General features: G+C 69.3%; 1 protein-coding gene across 3 annotated transcripts; it reads right to left on the bottom strand.

The window, feature by feature from the left end:
• Positions 1 to 1,618: 1,618 nt before the first annotated feature.
• On the bottom strand, positions 1,619 to 26,027 carry INTS1 (integrator complex subunit 1). Of its 3 annotated transcripts, none has more exons than XM_069569668.1 (47): positions 25,663 to 26,027; positions 24,726 to 25,016; positions 22,409 to 22,605; positions 22,181 to 22,318; positions 21,773 to 21,932; positions 21,568 to 21,673; positions 21,286 to 21,472; positions 21,057 to 21,202; positions 20,719 to 20,860; positions 20,309 to 20,485; positions 19,759 to 19,867; positions 19,084 to 19,204; positions 18,668 to 18,745; positions 17,950 to 18,107; positions 17,404 to 17,500; positions 16,839 to 16,930; positions 16,621 to 16,681; positions 15,958 to 16,155; positions 15,543 to 15,672; positions 15,178 to 15,357; positions 14,589 to 14,738; positions 14,079 to 14,258; positions 13,882 to 13,986; positions 12,917 to 13,084; positions 12,671 to 12,782; positions 11,862 to 12,023; positions 11,075 to 11,221; positions 10,821 to 10,919; positions 10,467 to 10,591; positions 9,948 to 10,202; positions 9,597 to 9,756; positions 9,248 to 9,388; positions 8,927 to 9,101; positions 8,725 to 8,848; positions 8,004 to 8,134; positions 7,534 to 7,663; positions 7,217 to 7,443; positions 7,012 to 7,135; positions 5,931 to 6,064; positions 5,439 to 5,631; positions 4,859 to 4,986; positions 4,366 to 4,478; positions 3,468 to 3,581; positions 2,575 to 2,645; positions 2,270 to 2,361; positions 2,053 to 2,162; positions 1,619 to 1,932 (listed from the first exon to the last, which is right to left on the bottom strand). In XM_069569668.1, exons 1-47 carry the CDS (start codon positions 25,718 to 25,720, stop codon positions 1,817 to 1,819), a joined length of 6,612 nt encoding a protein of 2,203 aa, XP_069425769.1. In that variant the 5' UTR covers positions 25,721 to 26,027; the 3' UTR covers positions 1,619 to 1,816. The 3 variants fall into 3 exon arrangements, with proteins under 3 accessions (XP_069425769.1, XP_069425771.1, XP_069425770.1); XM_069569670.1 differs by having other exon boundaries at positions 7,534 to 7,621; XM_069569669.1 differs by having other exon boundaries at positions 14,589 to 14,699.
• Positions 26,028 to 26,495: the final 468 nt, after the last annotated feature.

Genomic DNA, 26,495 nt, shown 5'->3' with positions numbered 1-26,495 from the left:
CCCCAAGCGCCCCGGCGGGCCCCACCCGCCAGGCAACGCTGAACCCTGGCTGGTGAACGCAGGGGCCACGGACGCCACCGAGTCGCAGCCACCCGCCCGCAGCCCTGCCTTTGCCCCTGTGGGTGGAGGCGGGCAGCGTCCCCTCCCCCAGGGCCCAGCTGTGCCTCCCTGCCAGCCTCAGCCCCGACGTTGCTAGGACTGGGCAACAAGGGGCCGCAGGCTCCCCTGGAGTCTGCCTGCCGTCTGGGCCTGTCCTCAGCCCATGCTGGGGTGAAACGCCCCAGCCCCCATCCCCCCAAACCCCAGGGCGCCTGTTTCCGGCCACCCTGGCCCGGGTGAGGCCTGCAGGTGTCCCCACGGCCGTCACCCAGGCCCAGATGGGGGGCTGTGGCATTGTGGAGGTGCCATGGGGCTCCCCGCAGGGCGCCCAGGCTGGGAGGGGACCCTTCAGGTCCATGCCCGTCTCTGCAGGGGCAGCAAGGGGACTCCGGCCCCCAAGAGGGGCATCCATCCCACGTGCCCTGGGCAGGAGCCACACAGACGGGACAGGAGTGGGTCTGGGGCTCCACTGGGGAGTGGGCGGGACCTGGACCCTGAGGAGCAACCACACAGGCAGCTGCGTGGCTGGCCCGTCAGAGGCTCGGGGAGCAGGGAGGCTAGGTGAGGGCCCAGGGGTGGGAGGGGTCCTGCGAGGCATCCTGCAGCCGGACAAGGCCACGGCCAACCCGGAGCCGCGGGGCGAGCGAGGACAGCCCCACCCCTGGGGGCAGGAGCGCTGCCTGCCCCCGCCCTCAGCCCCACGGGCCTGTCCACCTCACCCAGGCTGGCCTCCTGGGTCTGGGCCCGTCAGAGCCTCAGTGCCCCCTGGTGGCTGGGGGGGGTGGGGCGGCAGTGATGAACCGGGGGGGGGGGGGGGGGGGGGAGTGGGAGGGAAGACGTAGGCGCCCTGTGTGCGGGGAACACCCCGCTGCTATGAGCATCGATGAGGGGGACAGCGTCACCCCGCAAGATAGACATTGGCCTGGAGAAACCAGTGCTGCCAGAGGGTCCCAGGGCCCTCACTGGACAGGGCCCTCCCCTGCCCTCGGTGCCCCAGGCCAGGTTCCCGGGCAGACCACCCCCCAGCATTGCAGCTCCGTGGGGCCGCCAGCCACGCTCAGTGGACAGATGCGGCTGGCCATCCCCGTGGGGCTGGAACAGAGGCTTCTGGGAGGGAAGCCTGCAGGCTCAGGCCTCAGGCCCTGTGGTCCCTTCTGGGCACGGAGCGGGGCCTGGTCTGCATCCCCAGCACTCCCCATTCCCCCAGGCGCCAATGAAGCCAGGCCCATGGGCAGCGGGCGCCCGGGCACCGTCGTCTCTCCCCACAGCGCTGCCAGAAAGGAGAGCTGGCTAGAGGGCCAGGACTGTGCCCAGGTAGGGGGCCTCCTGTCTCCAGACGGACACGCCCTGTCCCCACTAAGGGCCGGCTGGCTGGGCCAGGCTCCCGGCTCCCACTCATCATCCCCAGCCCCCCCCAGGTCTCTCCCCACTAGGGGCCGGCGGGCCGGGCTGGGCTCCCGGCTCCCCCTCATCATCCCCAGCCCCCCCAGGTCTCCAGAAACCACGCAGGCCAGTGGGATCAAGGAATTCAACACGCTTCATTTGAACCCAACTCTGAGCCACGACCCACAGGACGTCAGCGCCCTTCCCCCTGGCTGCGCCCCCAGCACCCGCAAGCGGGATGGCCTCTGGGGTGGGCGGCCCCCACTGCTGGCTGGGGCCCTGGGTGTGGGCTCCAAGCGCTGTGTGGCCCGCCTTGGTGGTCCCGAGGCTCGGCTCACATCACAGCCTCCAAGTGCAGGATCCTCAGGGCTTCGGAGATCTGGGCACTGGTGTCCATCTGGCCATACATGCCCACCAGGAAGGCCCGGTGCAGCAACATGCCCGCGTGCTCTGCGGACGGGGGAGGGCCCGTCAGCTCTGCCCCGCGCCCCAGCCACTGCCAGGGGCGGAGCCTCTGCCCGTCCTCGCTCCTGGCCGGAGGACTGAGGCCCCCAGGGGCAGCAAGCTGACCTTGGCAGAGGAGGGTGTACTCGGGCAGGTTCCTCAGGGCCGTCTGCGCCACCTCAAAGTCTCGGCTGCCCAGGCAGTACATGAATGTGGGCAAGAAGTCGGCTGCGATGCTGAAAGAGCCACGAGTTCAGGGGGCCCGAACCCCACCCCCGCCCTGAGCCAGGAAGGCCGAGGCCCCGAGGCCCCCCACAGCCCTGCCCCGGGGACACTGGCTCACCCGGGGTTGTTCTGGATGGAGCGCAGGGCCAGGCTGAAAGCCAGGCTGCGGCAGGACTCCTCGGCCGAGCTCATGAGCCGCTGCAGGCTGGTCTGTGGGGGAAGGTGGGTCAGCGGGGCCACCTCCCGGTGGGGCTCCCCCCTCAGCGAGCGCGGCCGGGGACCCCACTCCCCCAGCCCCGCTCCGCCTCGCTGGGCCGCCTCGTCCCGGGCTGGATGACGAGGCACCCTGCCCCTGCAGGGAGGGGGATGGCAGTGGCTATGCCTCCCACCCCAGCATCCCCGGGGCCCGCGGCCGCTCCGCACCGAGAAGAAGCCCAGGATCTCGGGTCTCCGCCGGGACATCTCGTCCACGTCGCTCAGGACCTCCAGCAGATCTAAGTCAGGCAGAGGGCACATGTGACAGAGCTGTGTCCCCCCAACCCCAGCAACCTGGAGGCGGCGGGTGGAGTCTGTGGCTGGCCCGCTGCTGCCTCCACACCAGCTGGGCAGGGATCCCGGCCTGGCTGAGGCCCCAGGGTCCCGGGTGCAGCACAGCTGCTCAGAACAAGGTGGCCAAGCCTCCTGGGACCCCCCACACTGCCTCAGCGCTCACTCATGCTGGGGAGCCCCCAGCACCTTGGGACACCAAGCCTGGGGTTCTGCCACCCTCCCGACTCCACCGGGACAGCACCTCTGGTTTGGGATTGACCCGGAGGTGCACGCTCCCCCAAGACCCTCCTCCAGGTCCGTGGGGTCCGGGACCTGCGTGTGCACCATGTCCCTGGGTATCTGTCCCTGCCCACCTCAGAGTCACGCTGCAGACACACCGCCCTGCCCTCCCCCAGGGGCCGCCCAGGCTCAGCTCCCCGGAAGGGACCAGGGGCTGCCGGGCTCAGCTCCCTACCAGGCCTCCCTTCCCTGGTGTCCACGGGGACTCCAGGGGGTTCCCAAAGGACACCGGCCAGCAGAGCAGCCCCACCCCTCACTCTGGTCTCCAGCTTCCTCCTCCAGGCCCCTCTCCGTGCCCCCACCCCCACTACGAGCAGAGACCCAGCCCCCCCAGCCTTCCCAGGGGCCCTGCCATCTTCTGGATGCCCCCCAGGAGAAGCCGAGCCAGCCAGGGCTGGTTTGGGACCCAGGACCGCAGGAACAGAATGGGGGCCACTGCCCACCATGGGGGCACCCCGGCCTGGAGGGCGCACATCCCCCTAACTCACCCTCGACCGTCTGGCCCCGGGACAGCCTCTTCATGTAGGGGGCCATCTCGGCTGCGGTCAGAGGGGTGAAGATGTAGACGCTGACCAGAGGCAGCGAGCCGGCCGAGCTCTCGTCTGCAAGACAGGAAGCTAGTGCCTGTCACGGGCGGGGGGACAGGATGACCCGCCCCCAGCCGCCGTCCACAGAGGGCCTGTGCAGCCCAGACAGACTCAACACTGCAGCCACAGAGCCCTGGCACGGAGGGGAGGGGTGTCCCTGCTGAGCAGCGTCTGGAGTCCCAGCAGACCCCCGAAGACGTGGCCCTGCCCAGGCCGGGCACAGTGCCAGCAAGCAGCAGACGCTCAGTGGGCGCGATGAGACCACGAGCCTGCTGGGGGCCGCCTGGGAGACACGGGTTTCTCCCCAGAGCCTCGCGCTCCCTGTTGCCCTGCACACAGCAGGTGCTCAATAAAGGTACCACCGTACACAGCACTGTGCCAGGCGTGTCGGTGGGTGCCTGAGAGTCACACTCAGCACCAATGACTGGGCAAAACCGGGGCAGGACAGCTGTGAGGGGCCAGCGTCAGGGCAGTCCCCGGGGGCCATGAGAGGCCAGCGTCAGGGCGGCCCCTGGGTCCTCAGCCCGCTCACGAACCCACCACTCGCTGGACACGCTGCTGCAGGCGCCGGCTTGCTGCCAGGGCGGTGAGGGCCGCGGAGGAGGGGCAGGAATGTGGACGCGGCCAGGCGAGGGGACAGAGGACTGGCTGGTCCCAGAGAGCAGGTGCCGGACGCCACACGGGCCACGGCACCACCTGGGGCTGCGTGCGCGGCACAGAGCCGGGGCCAACAACACCCCAGGGACACCCAGGGCAGTCCAGCCCGCCCCCCACCCAGCAGAAGCCCAGCCCCACTCACCCTCACCCTCCTCGTCCAGGGCCCGGTCAGCCCCGCCGTCCCTGCTGGGCAGGCTGAGCCCCGCCAGGAGGGACTTAAGCATCACCAGGTCGCTGCTGTCAAGGGACAGGTCACTAGGGGGACAAGGAGGGGGAGACAAGGCTCTGCGTGAGGACTACACCAAAGGGGTAAAGGGCAACAAGGTCTCCCTAAAGGCCATATGGGGGGGCGGACAAGGTCTGCGTGAGGGCCACACGTGGGGGGACAAGGGGGTGACAAGGTCCGCCTGAGGGCCACACGGGGGCAGGGGGGACAAGGCTGTGCCTGAGCAGCATGGGGGTCGGGGACTCAGGGAGCCGGGGAGGAGGGAGCCAGCTCAGGGCGGCCTGGCGCAGACCCAGCGTCTGTGGCCCGGGCGCCACGGCCCCGGGCCCCGGGAGCTCGCAGCGCCAAGCCCCGCCCCGCCCCGCCCCGCCGGGCCCGGCCGAGACGGCGCAGACGGGGCCGCGCTCACTGTAGCACGTTCAGGTGCTTCTGCAGGAAGGCGACGGCAGCCGCGGGGCTGCAGCTGATGTACTTGTGGGTGAACCGCACGAACTTGCTGGCGAAGGGCACGAGGTGGCGGGAGGACTTCCTGTAGTTCTGCAAAGGGCAGCGCGGGGCAGCGCTCAGAGCCGGGGCTGCCGCAGACGGAGGCCGTGTCCCCGTCCCGCTCGCACCCCTCCCAGAGCCTCACAGCACAGGCTGGACACCGCCGGGCGCCGCCCTCTGCTGGGTCCCTGAGGCTCAGGAGTGGCTGTGGCGCACGCCCCACGCCCCGCAGGGGCTCCCCACGGAGGGGGCAGCTGGGAGCCTGGCCCGGCCCCTGACCCCTGCGGCCCGGGGCTCCGCTCTCCTGCAGGGCTCCCTGGAGCCACGTCTGCCCTCACCCACCGGCCTCTGGGGACAGACCCCCGCCTCCTGGTCAGGAGGACTGAGCCCGCTGCAGTTGTGGGCGCAGGAGGACAAGCCGACTGGGGGGAGAATTCAGAATGGCGGGGCGGGGCATGGCGGCGGGGGCGGAGCGCGGCAGGGCGCGGGGGCGGGGCACCCACCCGCAGCAGGCGCACGAAGGAGAGCAGGCAGTCCCACAGCGCCCCCTGGTGCTCGCTCTGGAACACCTGCGGCTGCAGCAGCTCCAGGACCCCCAGCACGTGCATGAAGAAGGTCAGGTGGTTCTGCTGCCGGAACTCCTGGAAGTTGAGGTGGGTGCGGCCGTGCAGGAGGGCGGCGATCATGGGCAGGTGCCTGCGGCCAAGCCAGAGCCGCCTGGTCCTGGGCGTCCCCCAGCCCCTCCCCTCAGAGATCTCATCTGCTGGGACCGAGCCCATCCCGAGCCCACAGATGCCCACTGTGAGGCTCGCGGCTGCTTGACTGACCCGCCCCGCCCCGCCCCGCCCCCCAGGCTTGGCTTGTCAGCAAGCAGCCTCCGGCCCTGACCGACCACAGGATGACCGCCGCAGAGCCCATTCTTGCAGGAACACCAGGTGTGGGGCCCGCCCCTGGCTGGGGGTGGGGAGACACCAGGCCGAACAGACAGGCAGTACCTCAGCAGCAGGAGGGGGTGGGCCACCGCCAGCTTCCGACAGGCCATGCTGGCGTCGGCCACTCGGCTCTCGGATGCCCGGGAGTCACTGGTGTCCGCCAGGAGGGTGATGAAGCGGTGGATGAGGCCGTCCAGCTGAGAGGGGCAGGGAGTCACGGCCAGGGCCCTCGCAGCCTTCATGCCCACCTGCCCACCTGCCCACCAGGGCTCAGCCCCGAGGGCCTGGCACAGTCCCTGAGGACCCTGATGGTGTCCCAGAGAAACCTGCCCCCGCTGCTTTCTGGGGCTTCAGATGATCAAGCTGGCTGTAGCTGGAGGTCCCGGCCAACCTCAGCACACAGTGCGACGTCAGCCGCTCACCGCAGACAGACCAGAAGCCCTGAACTATCTCAGGTGAGAAAGACCGACCCCACAGGTAAAGCTAACTTCAGGTGTGTGACACGGGACACACACAAAGCAAAGAAAGCACAGCTAAAGAAACGTCGCTCCCTCCTCCTCCAGAGACGCAGGGCTGGAGGCAGACCTGACTCAGAGCCCTGCCCAGGGAAGGCGGGGAGGGGGCAGGGAGACCCACCACAGCACCCCCCCCCGCCCCCCGGCACCACTGAGAGGAGGGGAAGGCAGATGCTGAACACAGAGGACCCACACTAGGCAGGCAGGGGAGGCAGGCAGCCAGGAAGGGACACGCTGTCCACACGGGCCCAGCAGAGAGGCTCTGAAGTCAGCACGCGCGTGCAGAGAGTCTGCTGAGACTCTGCTGACATGTGGGGACAGAGCAGGAAGACAGGGCTCAGGAGATGTCACACCCAGCGTGCAGCCTGCGGTTCTCAACAGTCCCCATCATGGAATGAGAGGGACACGGGGGGACGCCTGCTCTGCCCCGCTCCACACCTGGAGGACTTCCCGGAGGAGGAAGGACCCTCCAAGAGGTCAGACAGGAGAGGGCGGCAGGGTGGGCTCTGCCCTCAGATACTCATCCACACTCACCGAGTTCTGAGAAAAAGCACTTCCCTACCTCCCGGTCTGGGTTCCTACCCCCAAGCAAAGGAGCCAGGCGCCCTGTGGAGCCCGTCAGGCCTTACCTTGCAGACACTGCTGCCAGCGGCCCCCTGGCTGTGCAGCAGGACGTCGGGCAGGGGCACCCGCAGGTCCGGCCGCTGCAGGTAGAGCTGCACCAGCAGATCGCGGCTGCACCGGCCCAGCACGCTGCGGGAGAGCAGACGCAGTGGTCGCGTGGCCAGGGCAGCTCCCACCCCCGCGCGCAGTCTGAGCCGGGCGGGCCCTCACCTGTCGCCCCACTGCTGGACGCAGCCCGTCAAGTGTGCCGTCACCTTCTTGATGCCTTCATCACCACCGCGGCAGCAGCTCAGCAGCAGGGGCAGGCGCGCCTGGAGCAGCCCGCAAGCACCCGCATCCCCGTCCTGGCTGCGCGCCTCCGCCTCAGCCAGGATCAGCTCCACGAGCCCCACGAGCTCCGCCGGCTGCACCCGCAGCACCAGCTCCTCCCGCCGCTTCTGCAGTTGGACGCCATCGGTCAGCCCCGCGCGGGACGGCCGTGCCTGGGCCACCCCGCCCTCCGGGCAGGGGACACCCCCCAAACCTGCCTGCGGGGTGCGCTGGTCCCTGCCCTGCCAGATCCGAGGGACGTGGATGCAGGCCCAGAGGAAGTCAAGGGAGGCCGAGGGGTCAAACCTGGAGGAGGCGGGGAGGCCAGACCCAGCAGGAGGCGTGACTCTGGGCGGAGGGAGGTGGATGGGACGGGCAAAATGCCCCGTCAGCTGGGACCCTGGCCGGCCGCAGAGGACGTGGGCCACCCACCCAAGCTTGTCCAGCCCTGCCCCCACTCACCCTTGCTTGCAGCCATGTGGCACAAACAGCCCTTCACTGTGACTAGAGCACAGGGGACCGGCCACCCAGAGCAGGGCCACCCGGGCCTGCTGGGTCCTGAGGGGGCCAGAGTGGTGCTGGGCCAGATCCCCTGGGCCAGGCTCCCAGAGGAGCTCTGCACTGGGCGGCTCCACACGGCCCTGGGTGACAAGGAAGGAGCCGGCCTGTTGGGTGGCGGGGGGCTCACCTCTGCTCCCGGCCCCGGCCCAGCAGGATGCGGATACACTGGTGCAGGGTGGGCCAGCTGGACTGGTGTGTGAGCAGGGCCAGCAGGTAGGGCCGGAAAGATGGCACCTGGGGGCCAGGGTGGCCTTTGCCCTGGGACGGAGGAAACCTGGGTTGGCCTCCACCAGGCTGCCCAGCTCTGGTGAGTGGGGCCGGTGGACAGCAGGCAGCCCGTGGGAGGCAGCACAGGGCAGAGAGAAGCCGTCACTTCAGGGCAGGGCCTCCCAGGCTAGTGGTTCCCTCCGCAGATTAAACGTGGGCTGAACTGAACCCACCTCTCAGAGCGGGGACACGCAAGCAGCGCTCTGGGCGCAGAAGTGTGACCCACACCCTCAGAAACGCACACCCGCCAGCACTGGGCAGGAACAAGGGCAGGGGTCACACAGCCCCTCCCCGGCCTCCCGGTCAGTGTTTCTGCGTTTTCCCACGGCCTGAAGGGCCCTGAGGCGGGCTCTAGCCCCCACCCCTCGTCAGGGGAGCTGGGCTCCACTCCCTCCAGCGCCCTGCGAGGACCTGGGCCCACAGGGAACAACCCCGCCCCTGCCCTCCCGCCTCTGTGACCAGATCTGGCCGGTCGTGGCAACTGGCTCGGCACACTCAGGACCTGTCCGGCTGATGAGACTCCAGCCTGGGGCCTGTGAGAACCAACAGGAAGAGCGTGCGCTGGGCACGGCGAGGCCCACCTTGCCGCGGGAGAAGAGCAGCCTCTGCTGAAGGTCGGGGCAGCTGCCGACCACCTCGGGGTCCAGCATCTCCAGCCAGTCGACAAGCAGCCCCGAGCAGGGCCCCAGGCGCTCGGCCTCCTGGCTGCAGGGAAGGGGGCCGGGGGTCAGACACAGCTGCCCGGGGCTGTCCCCAGGCGCGACCGCAGCCCCGCCGGCTCACCTGCAGCTGTCGGCATCCTGTTTCCCTGGGACCAGGGGCTCCTCCTTCTCCGGCAGCAGCAGCGAGCTGACCACCGCCACGGGCCCCGAGGCTGGGACGGCAGGTGCAGTGGAGAGGAGCGCGGCCAGCAGCTCCTCCAAGTGAGGTGACCTCGCCGCAATCAAACCCCGGAGAACTGCAGGGCAGAGGGGGCGCCCATCACACGGGCCCCGGCTCCAGGATAGACAGCCCCGCTCCCGGGGTTCTGTTCTGCTGGGGGTGCCCGGCAGAGGGACTCTGGAGCGGCAAGGGGGTCCTCAGTGGAGCCCGCGGCCCAGGTACCTTTGCTGATGAGCTCGGGCTCCACGTCACACTGCTCCCCAGACTTGAGGGTGGCCACGAGGGCACGCACGGTGGAGCTGACCGCTTCCGGGTCCCCGCGGAACGTCAGGGCCTCCACCAGGTGCAAGAACCCACTCCGCACTGCAGGGGAGAGTGTGACTGGCTGGACTCCCGCCAGGGCCCCGGGAGTGATCCCCCAGTTCCCACACACACTCCCCTCCCCGAGGGGCCACCCTTGGGCCCCGGTCCTGAAACCACTGTTTCCTGGAACCATGCACGCCAATACCGCTGGGCCCCCCTGGGAACAGGACCCCCAACACAGCGGCAGAGCCCGGGAGCCCCGCCTCACCGTTGCTGATCCGGTGCCGCGCCGAGCACTGCGCAGTAAACAGTCTGAGCTGGGCCTGCAGGGGCCCAGCCTCCACAGAGGGGCTGTCCAGCCACTGCAGGGCCTGCACCAGCACTTTGAGGAAGAGCGACGAGAAGCCAGTGTCCTGGGGTGCGCAGCGCTGGAGGTGGGTGAGGCACGGCTCAGACAGGGCCAGACCCCCAGAACCCACCCGCCGCACGGCGCCCCACCCTCCATGGCGAGGGCCCGTGTTTAGCTCCCCACAGTGATCCCAAGGACATGCGATGGGGCGAGCACGTGTGCGGGCGCGGACGGGGCGGGCAAGGCGAACGCGGCCCGCCCGCTGCCCACCTGGTACTGGCAGAGCTGGCGCATCAAGGGGCAGGCGAGGACATGGCTGCGGTGCATGGCCAGGGCCAGGGTGCCGCCGTGCGGGGAGCTCAGCAGGGTGGCGAGAGCCTGCAGGAGGCGCACGGCCACACCCGGCACCTCGGGGCTCCCCTGGCGGACTCGCGCCAGCTCCCGGCCCAGGGCCTGCTGCAGTGCCAGGGCGGCGGGGCGTGCACTGGAACTCTGCCACCGCGGGCCCGGGCTCAGAGGGAAGATCTGTGCAGAGAAGGGGGCCGTCAGTGGACACCCTAATCCACCACACTCTCCAGGCGGGCGTGCGGAGGGGGCCGTGGACTGGGGACAGGGGCCCAGGGCAACAGGCCCTGGAGAGCACGTGTGGACCTGTGCACACACACGCGTGGGCAAGCGTGTCAGCCAGGGAACGGCGCGTGTGCTCTGCAGCGCCTGCCACTGCCCAGGGGCCCAGGCCGAGGGCCCGCGCGGGGGGTGGGGTTGGAGGGGCTGGGGCGGGGGCCCTACCTGCAGGAGTAGACCAGCCAGGTCGTCCTCCGGGCCCAGCACCCGCACCCGTGTCACGGCCCGGGTCCCACCCTGGCCCGGCGGCTGCTCCGGGCTGCTTTTGGGTTTTGGCGCCTCCGCACTGTCTGCAAAGAGGGAGAAGCGGTGTCAGTGAGAAGCCCTCCCACCCGTTTCACTGGGGCCCTGCCAACCGAGGCCAGGCTCGCCTGGGGCCCACCGCCCACAGAGGAGTAGCTCACGGGCCCTCCTGAGAGCTCTCGCCCGGTACCCCAGCCTCGCCAGGGCTCCCGAGGCCCACGAGGTTCAGAGCCCGCTAGCGGGCGGAGGACGCAGGGCAGCGGCCATGCGCGGTACCTCGCCGGGCGGGCAGGGAGGCTGTGAGCAGGGAGTGGAAGGTCTGGCCTCCGGACGCGCCGCGCTCGTGCTGGACCTCCACCAGGTGCGCCATGTAGTCTGCGAGGACACCGCGGGTGACCGGACGGCCAGGGCGGGGGTTCCTCCCCACCGCGCCCGCAGAGCCCGCGCCTCCCCGGAGCCGCAAGCAGCGTCTGAGGCGGCCGTCCGCCCAGAGGCCCTGCCCGGGGCGCTCGGCGCGGCCCGGCGCTCACTCTTGTCCATGATGTTCTGCTCCAGGGTCTGGGGGTCGTGGGCCACGGCCTGGTCCAGGTACTGCAGCAGCTTGCTCATGCTGGACACGGGGATGCCAAAGGACTGCACGAACAGCAGCAGCTGCTGCGGCTCCAGGTCCTGCAGGGCTGCAGGCAGCTCCCCTCAGCGGCCGGACGACAGCCCCAAGGGCAGCCACCGGGCCCCCCGGCCCCGCCCCGTGTCAGACTCGCCCAGGTGTCCTGGTTCCCAAACCAACTCGCCCCCCACCTGCCCGGCCTCCCCAGCTGTTGGGCACTTTTCTCTCTCACTGCAAGCTGCCCCAGCCCACCCCACAGTCCAGACCACCTGCCTCCCTCCCTCCTCCAGCACCCCATTCTCTCTGGAGCCCTATAAGACCATAAGAGCTTGAAGACAAGGTCAGCTCCCTGAAGGATCTAGACACGAGCCGAATAACAGACGCCCCGGAACCTGCCAGAGGACCCCGAGCTGCCCTCTCTCCTTGGCAACGGCCTGCAGTGAGAGGCGAGGCCTGGCTCCCCCTGGGCCATACCAGTGGGCCATACCAGTGTCCCCCCCGCCGGGCTGTCCCCCCCACCCCAGCAGTACCGGCATCCACCCCCCTGGGCTGTCCCCCCAGGCAGTACCAGCATCCCCCTCCCTGGGCCGTCCCCCCGCCGGCAGTACCAGTGACCCCCTCCCTGGGCTGTCCCCCCTCCCCGGGCAGTACCGGTGTCCCCGTCCCTGGGCTGTCCCCCTCCCCGGGCCGTCCCCCGCCCCGGGCAGTACCGGCGTCCACCAGCCGCGGGACCTCTGAGCGGATCATACGCAGCTTCAGCCAGTCGGGCAGCAGCAGCGCCTCCTCCGATGTGTCCACCAAGAAGGCCGTGGGTAGCGGCTTCTTCTCTGGGAACCAGATGTCCAGCAGCGCCTGGAACTCGCTGTCACCAGCTTCAGGAGAGACGCTGCGGTCAGCACCGCAGCCACCCTGGGACCTCAGGCTGAAGGCTGGAGTAGGCTTATCCAACCCTCACAACCACCATGCTCTCCCGTCTCAGTCAAGGAAATCGAAGTGCAGGGAGCCAGCCAGGCCCCCAGAAGCCGGGTGAGGCCCAGACCAGCATGTGCGCCGGGCTCCGTGGGCTCAGCCGAACCAGCTCCTTCCCGCCCTTGTCTCCACACAGCCCTGGGCAGCCAGCAGGCCAGACTGGCCTAAGGCTGCCTCCCTGGACACAGGGCACACAGCCACTGACTCCATCAGCCTCACGCAGGGACGGAGAAGCTGCCAGCCCGGGAGGCCTCAGGCGGCCGGAGGATCGGCCAGCTCTGCACACAGCCCCTGGCCAGCAGGCCAAAGGCCAGGCCCAGGCCTGTGGCAGGGACCCACGGCCCCTCGGTGGGCAGCCCTGTGCACACGTCCACCTCCAGAAACCCAGCAGGAAGGGCAGGCCCAGGTGTCCGGAGCACCCACGTGCATCTCAGGACGATGGGACAGCGCCTGCCCCGGAGAACTCCTGCCACAGAGAGGTTCACGTGCTCCCTAGGAGGGGCGTCTGCCTCCCCGGGGGACCCGGCCCCAGCACCCGCAGCCTGCTCACCGCGGGGCGGGCCCAGAGTCAGGAGGATGACCATGGCGTGGACCACCAGGATGTGCATGGTGGCCGTCTCCCCGCTGCTCCAGCGCAGAAAGACCTGGTCCTGCGACTCTGACTGGAGAAAGAAGGCGGCGTGAGAGGCCGAGGCACGGTGTGCGGCTGCCGGGCTGGGAGGGGGCGGGCGGGGGCGACCTGGTGGGGCGGGGCGGGGCGGGGCGCGGGGCGGGCCCGGCGAGGCCACCCCCTTACCCAGCTGTAGACCTCCTCGCCCTCCTTGCTCTTGCGCATGCGCTGCACGTAGCGGGAGAAGATGGACAGCAGGGCCGCCAGCACCACATCCGACTCAGCGCTGCAGGAGCGCTTGGAGAAGAGGTGGGACATGATGGTGGAGCGCTCCACGATGAGCCGGGCCACGTCCTGGGGGACCAGGCGGCAGGGGGCGGGGTCAGCAGCTCGGGCTCTCCTCCCGTCACACCCGGCCAACGGCCCATCCCCGTCCAAGGCCACCCGACGCTGCACCCCATTAGGCAGACACCCCAACACCGGCCAGGACGCCAACGACAGACGAGGCCCCATGTGCACCCCCTCAGACGCACGGGCTGTGAACTGGAGGGGGCTGGCCCCGCGGAGAGGAGTGGCAGGAACACAGGCGTCTCGGGGCCCTCGGGGAAAAGCCGCCTGCCCACGGCCAGGCAGGCATCTGCGTGCAATCCGCAGCAGTGACGCGGGGCAGGCTGGCCCCTAGACCAGACTCAGAAGGCAGAGGCGCCGGCCCCTCGGCAAGAACACAGGCTTGGACAGAATCCCACTGCCCACCAACCTCAGTCCTCAGCCAATCCCTCAACTCACTCCCTCCACAGGTACTGGGGGCCTTCAGAACCCCCGCGCTGTCAGCCGACAAACCCACAGAAGAGCAAGGTCAGGAGAAAGACAGCCACGAAGGAGCAAGCCGCGGGAAAACACAGACCCGTGCCCGGCTCACAGGGCCCCTCAGGAGCAGGGTGCGCGTCCTGGCCCCTGCGCGTCCCAGGCTGGCCCAGAGCCACAGAGGTAAGCAGCGCTGGGTGACCACAAAGACACGGGTGCTCCTGCCCTGGACAGAAGGTCCCTGCCAAGGAGCTCGGCACTCGGGGCCCAGAGCCAAGGTGTGGCCAAGCCGCCTGCCCGCTCTTGACCCGGCTGGCTCACAAGCTCCCCCCATCCCCGCCCCTCACCAGGGCCAGGTCGCTGTGCTGGCCCTGCTCCTCCACGGGCGTGTGCTGGGACAGATAGACCAGGTAGGCGCTGATGGTCTGCGGGTCGGTCTCCATGTGGATGGCCTGCAGAGGGGGCCCGTGTGAGCAGCCCCGCCCCACCACGCCCGCCCCCGCCCCCTCGGTGCCCCTCCCCTCGCCTCCGCCCCCACCCGCACCTGCTGCAGCGCCAGCGCGGTGGTGCTCCTCACGCTCTCGAACAGCGGCAGCCGGGGCAGGTCGCGCAGCAGCCACTGGTAGCCTTGCAGCGCGTCCGCGTCGCCCGAGTCCTCCTCCAGGGGCGGCTCCTTCTCCTCCCCGTCCCGCAGGCTGCCCTCGGAGAGCACCAGGGACAGGCCCTGCAAACGGATACGCGGGCTCGGGGGCTGCCGGCTTCCTCCAGCCAGCAGAGACGCCGCGCGCTCAGAGCTGCCAGGACAGAGGGCCGGCTGCCCGGGAATCCAGAGCCAGCGCCTCGGGGGGGGGCGGCAGGACGGACACGGGGCCGCCCCGGGACACTTCCGGTCACCCCAGAGCGGGAAGGGCGCGGGCGGGACAGGACCCAGTGTCTGCACGTTACTACCGTGCTCTTTTCCCTGACAGTCTCTTCCATTGAAGCCCCGGTGAGAAAGACGGTCGTGTTAACAAGAGACAACCGTGCCCGGGGCGCGGAGGGCCCAGCCCCGCACCTTCATGGCCAGCGCCCTGGCGGCCACCTGCGAGGAGCCCAGCCGCCGCAGGAAGTAGTCCAGCACCTCACACGTCGTCTGCTCGTCTGCCCTGGGGCCCAGCAGCAGGTCCTGCAGGCGGCCCAGCAGCTGCTTCTGTTTCTGCTGCCTCTGGGGGGGTGGGGGTCGGGGGTCAGGAGACGGGGTCAGGGCGGGCGTGTGGGCCCCGGGTGTCTGGGGTCAGGAGACAGGGTCAGGGTGGGCGCGTGGGCCCTGGGCGTCTGGGGTCAGGGCAGGCGTGTGAGGGTGGCGGGCTCAGGGCAGGTGTGTGAGGGTGGCGGGGTCAGGGCGGGCGCGTGGGCCCCAGGTGTTTGGGGTCAGGGGATAGGGGTCAGGGTGGGCTTGTGAGGGTGGCAGGGTCAGGGCGGGCGTGTGGGCCCCGGGTGTCTGGGGTCAGGAGACAGGGTCAGGGCGGGCGTGTGGGCCCTGGGCGTCTGGGGTCAGGGCGGGCGTGTGAGGGTGGCGGGCTCAGGGCGGGCGCGTGGGCCCCGGGTGTCTGAGGTCGGGAGACAGGGTCAGGGCGGGCGCGTGGGCCCGGGCGCAGGCTGACCTGACGCTTCCTGGCCCGCCGCTCCCGGCTCTCGCCCTCCTCCTCCTCCCCGCCCGAGGCGGGCTCGGCGGCGGCGTCGTGCAGCAGGAACTCACACAGGCACTGCACGGGCAGCACGTCCAGGGAGCCCTCGCTGGACTGCACCAGGTCGGCCAGCCAGGGCATGGACTGCGAGGAGGCCTGGGCGGGCAGCAGGCACACGGCTCTCACCAGTCAGCCCGGCTGCCCTCCTCCCCCCCGCAACTGCCCACGAGGCGGCCCCCTGCACCCCGGAGCCGTTGCTGAGGGGCCCAGTCTCCAGGCGCGCCCTCCAGCCCACAGTCTCATCGAATGCCAGAGCCCCCTGCAGCCTCAGGGGTACCTACCTGCCTCTGGATAATGTTGAGGAGGAAGTCGGGGTTCCGGCTCCGACACAGCAGGTGCCCAAGGCGCAGGGACTGGTTGAGGCCTTTCACCTGGTCCAGGATGTGAGGCGGAGGCCTCCGGGGTGGCCCTCTGAGAGCGCCAGGCGACACGCATGTGTCAAAGTGGCAAGTGCAATGCCCCCAGCTAAGAGTGGGTAGGGGGCGCACCTGCCTGCCTCCCACCTGCAGTCCGTCCTCCCACAGGCCCGTGGCTCCTCCCCTCTCAGCCTGGCCTTGGGGGGCTCTTGGCTTCACACATAGTGTGGCCTGGCCTCCCATTAGACCCCACCCCTACCCCTCAGGCCCAGCCACGCCCCACACCCCCGCCCTCGCCCGGCCATGCCCCCACGCCCCGCCAGGCCCAGGCCGCACGCACTGGGGCTCGAGGCTGGTGAGCTGGGACAGCAGCAGGCTGCTGCTCTCCGTGATGGTCTGCCGGGTGGAGGCTGCGGCCAGGTGCCCCTCAAATGCCAGGATCTCCTGCTTCTCCCGCTGAGAGACCTGCAGCTCCCGGTTGATCATCTCGGTGCGGCTCTCCTCGTCCGTCAGGGTGCACGGTGGGTACGAGTAGTTGCTGGGACCAGGAAACAGGAACCTGTCGCCGTGCCGCCCCCAGGTAGCGCTCAAGAGTAGGGGTCAGAGCCCATGGCGATGCCCCCGGCCCAGGACCGGATGGAGACGTCAGACCGTGCAAGGCGTCCCAGGGCCATCGGCAACACGGCCACAATCAGACCTCAGTGAGGGAGCGGATGTCCCTCAGGGACCACAGCCGGCCACCCTCTCCTTCCACACAACTGCGCGCTGGTGCCTCCAGAGCTGGCTGACAGGCGTCAGGGCCCCGGACCCAGAGCGGCATGTGTGGGGGAGGGCCATTCGAGACCCCTGCCGCTGGGCCAGGCGGTCCGGCACAGGCACCCAGGCCGACTCCCACTTCAGAGACAACAGGCACCCTCCGGGGGCCTGAGGGCCCGGGCCCCCGCCACACGCCCGAGTGTAGCCGAGCCCCGCGCCCCAGCCCCGCGTGCGGCGAGCGGCTCACTTGGTCATCGCCATCTCCATTAGCATCTTCAGTGTGGGGTACTCTTCCCAGGCGGCCAGGCCTACGGCACAAGGCGACAGGTGGCGCGGGGCCCGGGCCCGACCCCGGCCCCCAGCCAGGCCTTGCCCCCGGCCCGACAAGCGGGACGTCCCGGAAAGGCGAGGCCCACAGAGGCTCAGGTGGCCGTGGCTGGCCGAGGCGGGGCAGGGGGCGCTCACCAATGTTCTCCGGGTTGAACGCAGCGACCACCAGCAGGAGGGGCCATGCCTTCCAGTAGAGAGTGGAGATGGCGAGGTTCGGAGGCTGGTACCTGGAAGCAAGGTGGTCACAGCTCAGCCTCGGCACCAGCAGTCCAAGAGGCGGACGGGTCGGGACCCAGGCAGCAACGGCACACGCGTCCTGAGAGGGGCCACCCTGCCGCCACATCTCAGGGGCGAGACGTCTAGAAACGTCCAAGCTACAGGATGCACGGGAAACGGCCCCATGTGCTTGAGGGGAAGAAGAGGGGAGCACCAGCGGATGGGGAGAGGCTTCTTGGAGGGACGACACTGTCAGTCACACAGACGGCGGCTGCGGAGCCCTGCGGGTGCGCTGAGACCACCCTGTCACAACCGCCAACGAGTGACGCATAGGGCAAACGAAGACGGCACCGCCGTCAGTGCCGAGGAAACGGCGTGAACTCACTGTCGCCTGGAAGCCAGACCCGGCTGCTAGCTCACACATGGGAACTAGGCAGCAGAGGGGGGCGGAGGAGGACACAGGGCAGCCGGGGCGGGGCCTCACCCTGGCGGGAGCTGGATGTTCTCAGGGTGGTGGTAGGTGCACAGGTTCAGGACGGCGTCGATCAGCTGCACTCGCTCCACCTTCAGCACGTCCACGTCTGAAATGTGGGAGCCACAGGCAGGTCCCTCGGTGGGCGTCCCACCCGGACTCGGGCCGCGGGCGTCCGGAAGCAAGGACGTGGGGCAGGGATGATGCAGGCACGGGACGCGCTGCCGCAGGAGCCCCAGGGCGCCAGGGTGCGCAGTGCCCGAGGGTGCAGCACGGCCGGGCTCACAGACGGGCAAGGACGCGCCAACACCCGTGGGTGCAGCGGCCGCGCCAGGGAGGGCAGGGGGACGGCAAGCCCCCAACACTGCAGGTCAGCCCAGGCCCACCAGCAGCGAGACGCGTGCTCTAGAAGGGGACGGCTCCACGTCAGGCCCCCCCCCCAACCCCGGCCCTTCAGAGAGGTGGGAGACAGACACTCCTGCCAGGTTCAACCGTGCAGAGAACACACGGAGGCCCAGGAGGTCGCGGGGAGGGGAGCCGGCAGCGGGAGGCCCTCACCATCTGCCTGCACAGCTGCAGCCCGCTTCACCAGGTGGTCGGCCAGCTCCATGGCGTCGGCAGGGCCCAGCGGGAGCTCCCGCGAGAGCCCGATGACCAGAATGCGCATCAGCGTGTCCTCCAAGATGGGCACCTCCGAGCAGAGGCGGAGGAAGAAGCTGCGGGCAGAGGGGCAGAGGCGGGCTCATGGGAGCCCACCCCAGGCCCGCAGGGCCCGCCCACCCCCCAGGGCAGGGGAAGCCCCAGCTCCAGTCTGGTCTGGGCACAGAGGGAGCATTGCCCGCCCTCCTCGCAGTCGCTTGTACCTGGTGCCTATGTGGACTGGGCCCTGCAGCCCTGTGGAGGGCTCTGAGTGGGAGCCCGGCCCGGGGGGCCCACAGGCCAGCTCGCCCCGAAGCCGCGCCCCCAGACAGGGGGAGGGCTCCAGCGGTGTGAGGGGAGCACGCTGACCCCGCGGTGGGGCCCAAAGAGGCAAGACGGGAGCGATCTGTCGGAAGCTTGGGGAGGGTGACCTGGCTCGGGGACCGGTGAGGGCAGAGAGGGCACGTGTGTGTGCTGCCTGGACGCGAGGGGTGGAGGTGGGGGTGGGGCCGGGGCCCCGCCCAGCCGAGCACCCGGGAGGGCACAGGGGCCTGCAGACGGTGCATCTGGGGAAAGGGCGGCGCAGGGTATGGGCGGGACCGCCCATGGCCCCGCCCCCGCCAGCTGGCCTGCTCACTTGCGGTCACTCTCGGGCGGCCAGTTGTCCCATTTGTAGTAGGTCTCGGGCTGCTCCGTGAAGAGTACCTTGTGGAGGCTGCAGGGCAGGAGGGCCATCAGGCTGGGGTCCTGGGGCCCCCACCCCATCAGCCCCCATGGGCGGGGAAGTCTGTGCACAGAGGGAGGGCCGGGCTCCTGGCTCTGCAGTGAGGCCGGGGAGGCTGGCAGGAGATGGGCCCCTCCCAACAGGGGGCGCCCCACCCCACCAGATAGGACCCCGCCTCCCCCAGGCCCTGCTGGAAGCTCGGACACCACGAGGCGTTGGCTGTTGCCCACTGGCCCCTCTGGTCTCAGAGAGCCTGGCTCCAGCCAGTGGCCTGTCACCCGCAAGCCCCGGGAGCATGGCCGGCCGGGGCGGGGCAGAGCCAGCCGCACCAGTGCACGTAGTCCTTGGGGGCGAGCTTGCTGATGGAGGGCACGACGGTGTGCAGCCACCAAACAGCATCGCGCTGGATCGCGGCGATCTGGTTCTGGAAGGAGCGCAGCACCTCGAGGTCTGGGGAGGAGGAGACGGTTATGGCGCCTGGGCGGCACAAGCATCCTGAGACCTCAAAGGGGAGGGGCCGAGACGGGGCGGGGCCAAGGCGGGGCGGGGTCGAGACGGCTGGAGCAAGGCTCAGCGAACAGGTATCTGACTGTCCTCCAGGGTTGAGGACACCTCAGGGAACTGAAATCCTGAAATCCCAAGTGTCCTTCCAGCCAACCGCTTAAAGGGCCTTGCAGCCAACCCTTTCCAGGGTCAGTGATGACCCAGAGCAGGCTGACCCAGACACCGCTGCCCTGGCCCCCACCCTACCCCCAGCCCAAAGGCACCAGGACCCGCACAAGCAAACCAGCAGAGGGCGACCCCAGGCTGGGAGCGGTTGCTCTCCGCCCGGACAGAGTAGGAACCAGCAGTTTCAAAAGCTCCTGGGACTCCAGGAGCCGAGCTGCAGCTACGACCCTCCCGCCCCAGGCCCACACTCAGAGCAGAGCCCCCTTCTCCCACCCAAGGTCGCCTCCCCACCACGAGAGCCCCCCGCAGCAGGCAGCCTGCCCCCTGCTCCTCACTCTTCTTCTCTCCTTTGTCCCAGGCGATGCCAGCCTCCTTCACCTGGGCGGTGATGCCGAGCATCATGGACACGGCCAGCACGTCCGTGACATGCACCACGAAGCGCTCCTGCACGACAGAGCAGCCCCGTCCAGCCCAGCTCAGCTCATCGGGTCCACATCCCTGTCTCCCCTCTGACCGCCCCCCACCACGGCCAGCCGGGCAGCAGGAGGCTAGGGACCAAGAACCGGCACAGCAAGGCCAGGTCAGGCCACAGGGGGAGGTTCAGCCCACAGAGCTGGACTGAGCTACCCTACAGAGAACAGGACCCCCACGGGGTGTCTGCTGACCCGCTCACGCGGCACTCCAGATCCGCCACCCTCGGCCCCAAGTCCTATTCTCCGGAGGCCCTTCCCGCCTCCCCAAACCCCCCAAAATCCACCCTGAATAGACCCCCGGCCCTGGGGGTGCCGTCGCTCTGCGCACACCAGATAGCGGCGGCGGGGGCGGGGCCGCCGGCGGCGGGGGCGGGGCCGCCGGCGGCGGGGGCGGGGCCGGGGCGCCGCGCACCTTGAGCTCCATGTCCAGGTACTGAGGCTCCTTGCGCTCCTGCATGAGCCCGAGGCAGAAGGCCTGGAAGTTGATCTCGTGCTTCGTCTGCTTGATGATTTCGCGCAGCAGGGCCCGCGAGGCCCGCAGGTAGTCGTCCTTGTTAGTCAGCAGGTCCTGGAACACCATGGCCAGGAACTGCGGAGAGAGCGCGCGGGAGCTGCAGGCTGCCTGCCCCAGGCCACGCGGCCCCCGCAGCTCTCATCCTCGTGGGCCAACAGGAGGCCTGCCCAGAGAGCCCGCGACCGACACCCCGGGACTGGCCCCAACGGCCGCTGCTGCACAGCCAGAGCCTCCTCACAGCGCTCTGCACCCGCGGGTCCACACCCTCTCCTCCAGCCAGGCTCTGGGGCAGGGGCCCCGGGGCCCACCTTGGGCGCCAGCTCGGAGCTGTGCTGCAGCACGGTGTACAGGATTTGCATGTTGTTGGGGTTCCGAGCGTTGGAGAGCTCGTTGAAGACCACGAACTTGATCGTGGTGCCCAGGTTGTCCTTGTGCGCGTTCAGCAGCTCCCTGGGCACGGCCAAGCAGAGGCAGCTCCAGCGGCTGCCGCCTGCGCCCCCGCCGCCCGCCCCCCGCGCCCCCCAGACTCCCGTGCTCCTGCCGCCCGACCCCGGTGGCCCTGCGCACCCCGCCACCCCCGCGACCCCCCCCCGCGGCCCCCGCGCCCCTGCCGCCCCCCCCCCACCCCCCGCGGCCCCGCGCGCACCTGATGCAGAGCATGTAGTGGTTGAGCAGGACCTTGGGCTTGAGGCGGATCTTGATCAGGTGGGAGATGACGTCCACGTCCTCAGCGCCGTGCGTGCAGCAGTTCATGCACACGGACATGAGCAGGTCCTGGGCGGGCCGCGTCAGCTGCGGGCGCGGGGGCAGGGAGACGCCGTCAGCCCCGCGGCCTCAGGCGCGGAAGGGCCCCGCGCGCGCGTCCCGCGCCTCACCTTGGGGTTCTGCAGCCACATCTCGAGCTTCTGCACGGTCATCAGCCGCACCTCCTTGTAGCCGCAGGTGGAGGTGAGCAGCCGCAGGAGGTTCCGCGAGACGCTGTCGATGGGCTGCCGCCGGTTGAGCTGGTCGCGCAGCATGTCCAGGACATACTCCTCCACGCTCTCCGCCAGCTCCTCGTACCTAGGCCAGAGGGGGGACGGCAGCAGGCAGGAAGGCAGGCGGGGGGGGGGTGCTCTCCTGGGGCCATGCAGGCGGGGGGCGTGTGGCACACCTACCTGGGCATGAGCTGGCCCTCCTGCTCAGGGCTGAGCTTCTCCTCGGCGATCAGGAGCTCCGTCTGGCTGTCCTCCTCCTCCGTGAGGGACGGGTGTGGGCTGCTTCCTGCAGAAAGAGCGCCTAGTGGACACGGCTCCCCCAGGCGCCGCATGTCCAGGCCCCTCCCACAGGGAACCCCAGCCCAGCTGCCGCAGGGGCTCTCACCAGCACTGAGGTCCCCGCCACCACGCCCCGCCTCCCCCTGCAGGAGTACACTCTTGGGGGGCATCTTGGTGTTGAAGGCCGTCTGGATGTTGTCCACGAAGGTCCTGCAGTGTGGGCTGTCCACCCAGATCCGCTCCCCCAGGGAGTCTTCGATGTATACCTGTGAGGACGGAGCCCGAACCTCAGCCTGCCCTCCACTGCGACCCCCTGCGTGTGGGCAGGAGCAAGCTGGGAGCCTCCCCAGGCCCCGGCTGCCCCTTCACAGCCAGCAGGTCAGGAGAGATGCCCTGGGTTGCCACACGCAGCCCTCAGATGCCTTTACCCCCTGGTGGTCCAGCAGTCCCCCCGCCCCGACCGCAGCCCCCTGCCCCCTTCACCAAGAGCGCTCGCCCGGGAGGAGCCGCTCACCTTGACGAAAATCTCGGGCCAGTTCTCGTCCTCCTCGTACGCGGCCATGAGGAGGTTGCATGCCAGCACGGACACCAGGCTGTTCCCCTTGGCCTTGAAGCTGATGGAGGCGTCCCGCCGCAGGAGGCTGCACAGGGCCTGCGGGAGACCGCACGGTGGCGGGGAGGCCCGTCCAGCGCCGCCCGCGCCCTCCCCGCTCCCCGGCACGGAGGGGGCGGCGGCCCTCACCTCGATGACGCCCTCCGTGGCAAAGATGTTGGGCTTCATCTTGGCCAGGTACATGAGGCTGAGGTACAGGACGCTGTCCGGCTTGGCCCGCGTCACCTTCAGCTGCTTCACGGCCCCGCACAGCACACCCTCCAGCCGGTCATCGTTGCCCTCCAGCTCGGCCGCCTCGATCTCGTCCAGCAGCACCGTGGGTGGGACTGCCGGGGGGACAGCCCGGTCAGGCGGGCAGCCTCGAGCGAGACCGCCCCACGGGGCCCCCAGGCCAGGGGCTGCCAAGGGTGACCTCCAGGGACCTGACTGAGGGCCTGGGGTGGAGCCACGACCCCAGGTCCCCAGCGAAGTAGGGGCGCAGCCAGGTTGGCAGTGCAGGGGTCGCCGACCCCCAGGAGTGACCAGCCCCAGGAGGGGCCATGCAGGAGCCCACCGGGCACTGCCAGAGCCCTCTCACTGCACCCACATGGCTACTCGAGGATGACCTGGCCTAGGAACACCTCTTTTTCTACAAATTGGTCCTTTTTCCTAAGCTTCCAAGCGAGCCGGCCGGGCGCCACCTGTGGGCCTCCTCCTCCACCACAGCCTCCCCGTGTCTGCCCCTCAGAGGCTGCTCCCCACGTCTCTGAGAGAGCCCGCCGGGGGCTCCAACTCTCCCCCCGCACAGCTGCCCTGTGCTCTCTCCCTCCTGCTACCTGCTTGGGCATCCTGGCCCGCACCTTCCTTCTCTGACGGGACCAGAGCCCCCCTCCCCGCTCCCCACCTCTGGGGGCCCCTGGGCCAGGCTCGGCTCCCCTCGTGTCTGATCTGTGCCGCACGTGTGACCGTTTGGGTCCACCTGCTCTCTCACTCCCACTGTGATTTCTTCTCTGACTCAGAAATTTTTTTAGGACTGTGTTTTTAGATACCCAAGTGATGGCGACGCAACAGATTTCTGACTCAAATGCATGGAGGACAGAGGTGGACGACACTCCCCGAGTGATTTCCACGTGCCAGGGAGAAAGACAGACAGACAGGACAGAGGGGTGGCGCTCAGAAGGTCCTGGCCGTGGAGACACTCCAAGTGCCAGACGCCTGAACTTGGCCTCTTCTGTTTTGCTAAATGCGTCTCTTCTATGACATGCCTTTCGTAACCATGCTCCACGTAACCGTCAAAGCCACCTTACCTGGGGCTTGTGTGACAGTAAAACCGAAGCACGGCCAGTGAGGAGAGAGCTGTGGCCTGAGTTGGGACTCAGCCCCTCAAGTGCTCCCAGCGCTGACCTGGCCCAGCTGCCGGGGAGGGACCCTGAGACGAGATCCGAGGCGGCGACCACTCGGCGCAGCCCAAGGCCAGCCTCCGCCCTGGTCTCACCGCTGCCCAGCGCAGCCCCGGCCCTGCCCCAAGCACGGGCCCCTCCACCAGCACGAAGGCCGCCACGCCACGGCTTCTCACTGCCAGTCGAATCCCAGCCAGCCTGTCGGGCTGTTTCCTGCCACAGTCCCCGACGGGCCTCCTCTCTCCCCGCTTCCCTGATGGGCCTTCCCCTCCCCGGCTGCCTCGTGATCACCTGTACACTTTAACACCCGGGACTGGTGTGATGTTAAACAGACCCGACCTCCAGAAAAACAGGGGAGTGTCAGGTGCAGAACTGACAGCTTCTGTGGGTAAGCTTTAGGCCTGTCTCTAATGCTATCATGAGACCTCATCAGCTAAGAGATAGAAAGCACGCAGGTAAACTCTGCATTGTTAGGAACTGGGAAGAGGGATGAGGCAGCAGGAACCACCTCATCCTGGGTGGACAGGGTCCTCACGAGACGCACAGCCCCCAAGGACAGCACCTGTCTGTCTGCACTGCCCTGGACTTCCTGTGCTCAGAGAAAATTGTCACAGAGTCAGCCTCAGAAAATACGCCAGACCAGCAAGGGAACAAGAGTGAGCCTGTTCCCCAAGGACCGGAGCAGGCAGCTCTCCAGGAGGGCATCAGGCTCACGCCGGCTCCAGCCCTGGAGCAGGGCCAACAGAAATCCGTACGAGGCTTTCCAATGCAGGAGCCCCCTGCACGGCTGTCTGCTCCCCAGAGAGGGCCACGGAGCTGCACACTCAGCAGCGGCCCCGGATCCATGTGGGCCACCTTGCCCTGAGTGCCAAGCACCTCTCATCACTGTCAGTCTGAAGCAGAGGTGCGGTTCTATGAGATGCTCTGGAAAACAAACTCACAGCTGACTCCTATCCTCCATTCTCCAGAGCCTCCAGTGCTGAGCCTGGAAGTAGCCTTTCTGAACCCTGGTGCTGGGACGAGGCAGGGGCTGTGCTTTCTGGGAGATGTCCAGAGGCTGTGTTTACCTTCAATCGGGACCACGGATGGCTCTTTAATGGAGGGAGAGATGGCACGCTTCTCTGCAACCGCAGCCTCAGCCAGGCGTCCCAGGGCACTCAGCGGGGGCGTGGAGGAAAGTTTGGGGCGCTTGGTGAGCCCAGGCAATGCCGAGGCACCCGCCAATGCAGCGGCAGCATCGCGCTTCCGCTCCGAGGGCAGGCCGGAAGCGGCAGGCTTCAGCAGGGTGGAGGCTGTTTTCGACTCAGTGGTCTGACCCTTTGAGCCCAGAGCAATGAAGTCTCCCGGTGGAGGGTGACCTATAGAGGGACACGCGCCTTCACAAAGCAGGTAGGTGGAAAGGGAGTCTGAGAACAACTCCAACCTCCCACGATTTCCATGGGGATTCAACTCCGGTTGGGGCAGGCCAAAAAACAAGACACCCAGCAAGTCCACAGCAGTGCTGGGACTGGCCAGTGAGCAACAACGCACAGTCACACGGCGCTGACTACAGACCAGGCCGTTTCCAGCCGATCAGCATCCGTTCCCTCCACCCTCAACAAGTTTCTGAAACAGGCATCATTAACCTCACTTTACAGGTTGAGTACCACCAGGCACAGAGAGGTTAGGTAAAGCGCCCAGGCCACTCAGCTAGGAGGAGCGGAGCGCGGGTTGGAGGCCAGTCTGGCTCCAGCCCGCTGTCAGCCCCTGCTTGTACCGCCCCCTCCTCCCGCCAAGCACTCCTGGGCTGCTTGCTGTCCGCGGCCTCGGATGCACAGACCAACGAGACGGCCTGGGTCGAGGAGGCGGTGGCAGCGGTCCCAAACCCCCGTCCCGGGACTCCCAGGGCCCCCGGGACCAAGGACTGCTGTCCGAGACAACATTCCTAGGAACCGCGTTCGGCTCGGAGAAACAAAGCCGCGACCCTAGGCGCTGCGCCGCGTGCCGCGGGGAGAGGCCGCGCACCCGAAGGCTTGGCCGCAGCGCTGGGCCTGCGGACAGTGGTGGGCTTGGCCCGGTTCATCCTGCCCCCGAGCCCTCGCCGCTCCGCGCTGCCGACGCCGCGCTGGGGGGAAGAGCGGCGCTAGTCAGCAGCCCGCCGCTCGCCCATTCATTCCAATCTGGGACTGCGGCCCGGGGCGAACGCTCCGCCCCGCCGCGGGCAGCAACTCCTGAAGCGGCCGCGCGACCCCGCCTTTGCGCCTTGGATCCCGGGAGGCTCTGTCTCTCCGGCGGAGGCGGCCCAGTCCCTTCTGGTGAGATCGATAGGTGCCTATCGCAGTGGCGCCCGGGTACCGCCGCGGCCGCCCGGAGCCGGAAGTCGTCCTTCCAGCCCGACTTCCGGAGCACCCGGAAGCAAAACTGCGAGGGGCGGGGCAGGAGGGTGGGAAGGCGAGCGGGGCCGCGGTGCTTGCAGCGCCCTCTGGCGGCGGGAGGCCGGTGCCGCCTCCTCGGCGAGGCGGCTTCTGCCGCCCGCCCCCGCAGGTGCGGCTGCCCTCACTGAGTGTCGCGCGCGAGGGCGCGCAGCTCGGAAGCGGGGCCTCGGCCGCTCCCCGCACGTGCTCTCCCACCTGTGGGCCGCAGGGCAGGTTGCGGGGTCCCCTGGGGGCGCCCAGGAGGGAGCCCGGCCGCCGGGAGGGGGCCGCGCCGGCAGCGGGCAGGGCCTCCCGCGGCCCCGGGGAGCCGGCCGGCGCAGCGGGCCCGCTCCGTGCTGAGGACGGGGCCGCCGGCCACGCGCGAGTGCGGCCCCGCGCAGCCCCCCACGCGCGGCTCCTGCCGGGGCCTCCGCGCCGCCCCAC

Source organism: Ovis canadensis, chromosome 24 (assembly GCF_042477335.2).
Source record: "Ovis canadensis isolate MfBH-ARS-UI-01 breed Bighorn chromosome 24, ARS-UI_OviCan_v2, whole genome shotgun sequence".
NCBI lineage: Eukaryota > Metazoa > Chordata > Mammalia > Artiodactyla > Bovidae > Ovis > Ovis canadensis.
This window is presented reverse-complemented; position numbering and strand designations above follow the sequence as displayed.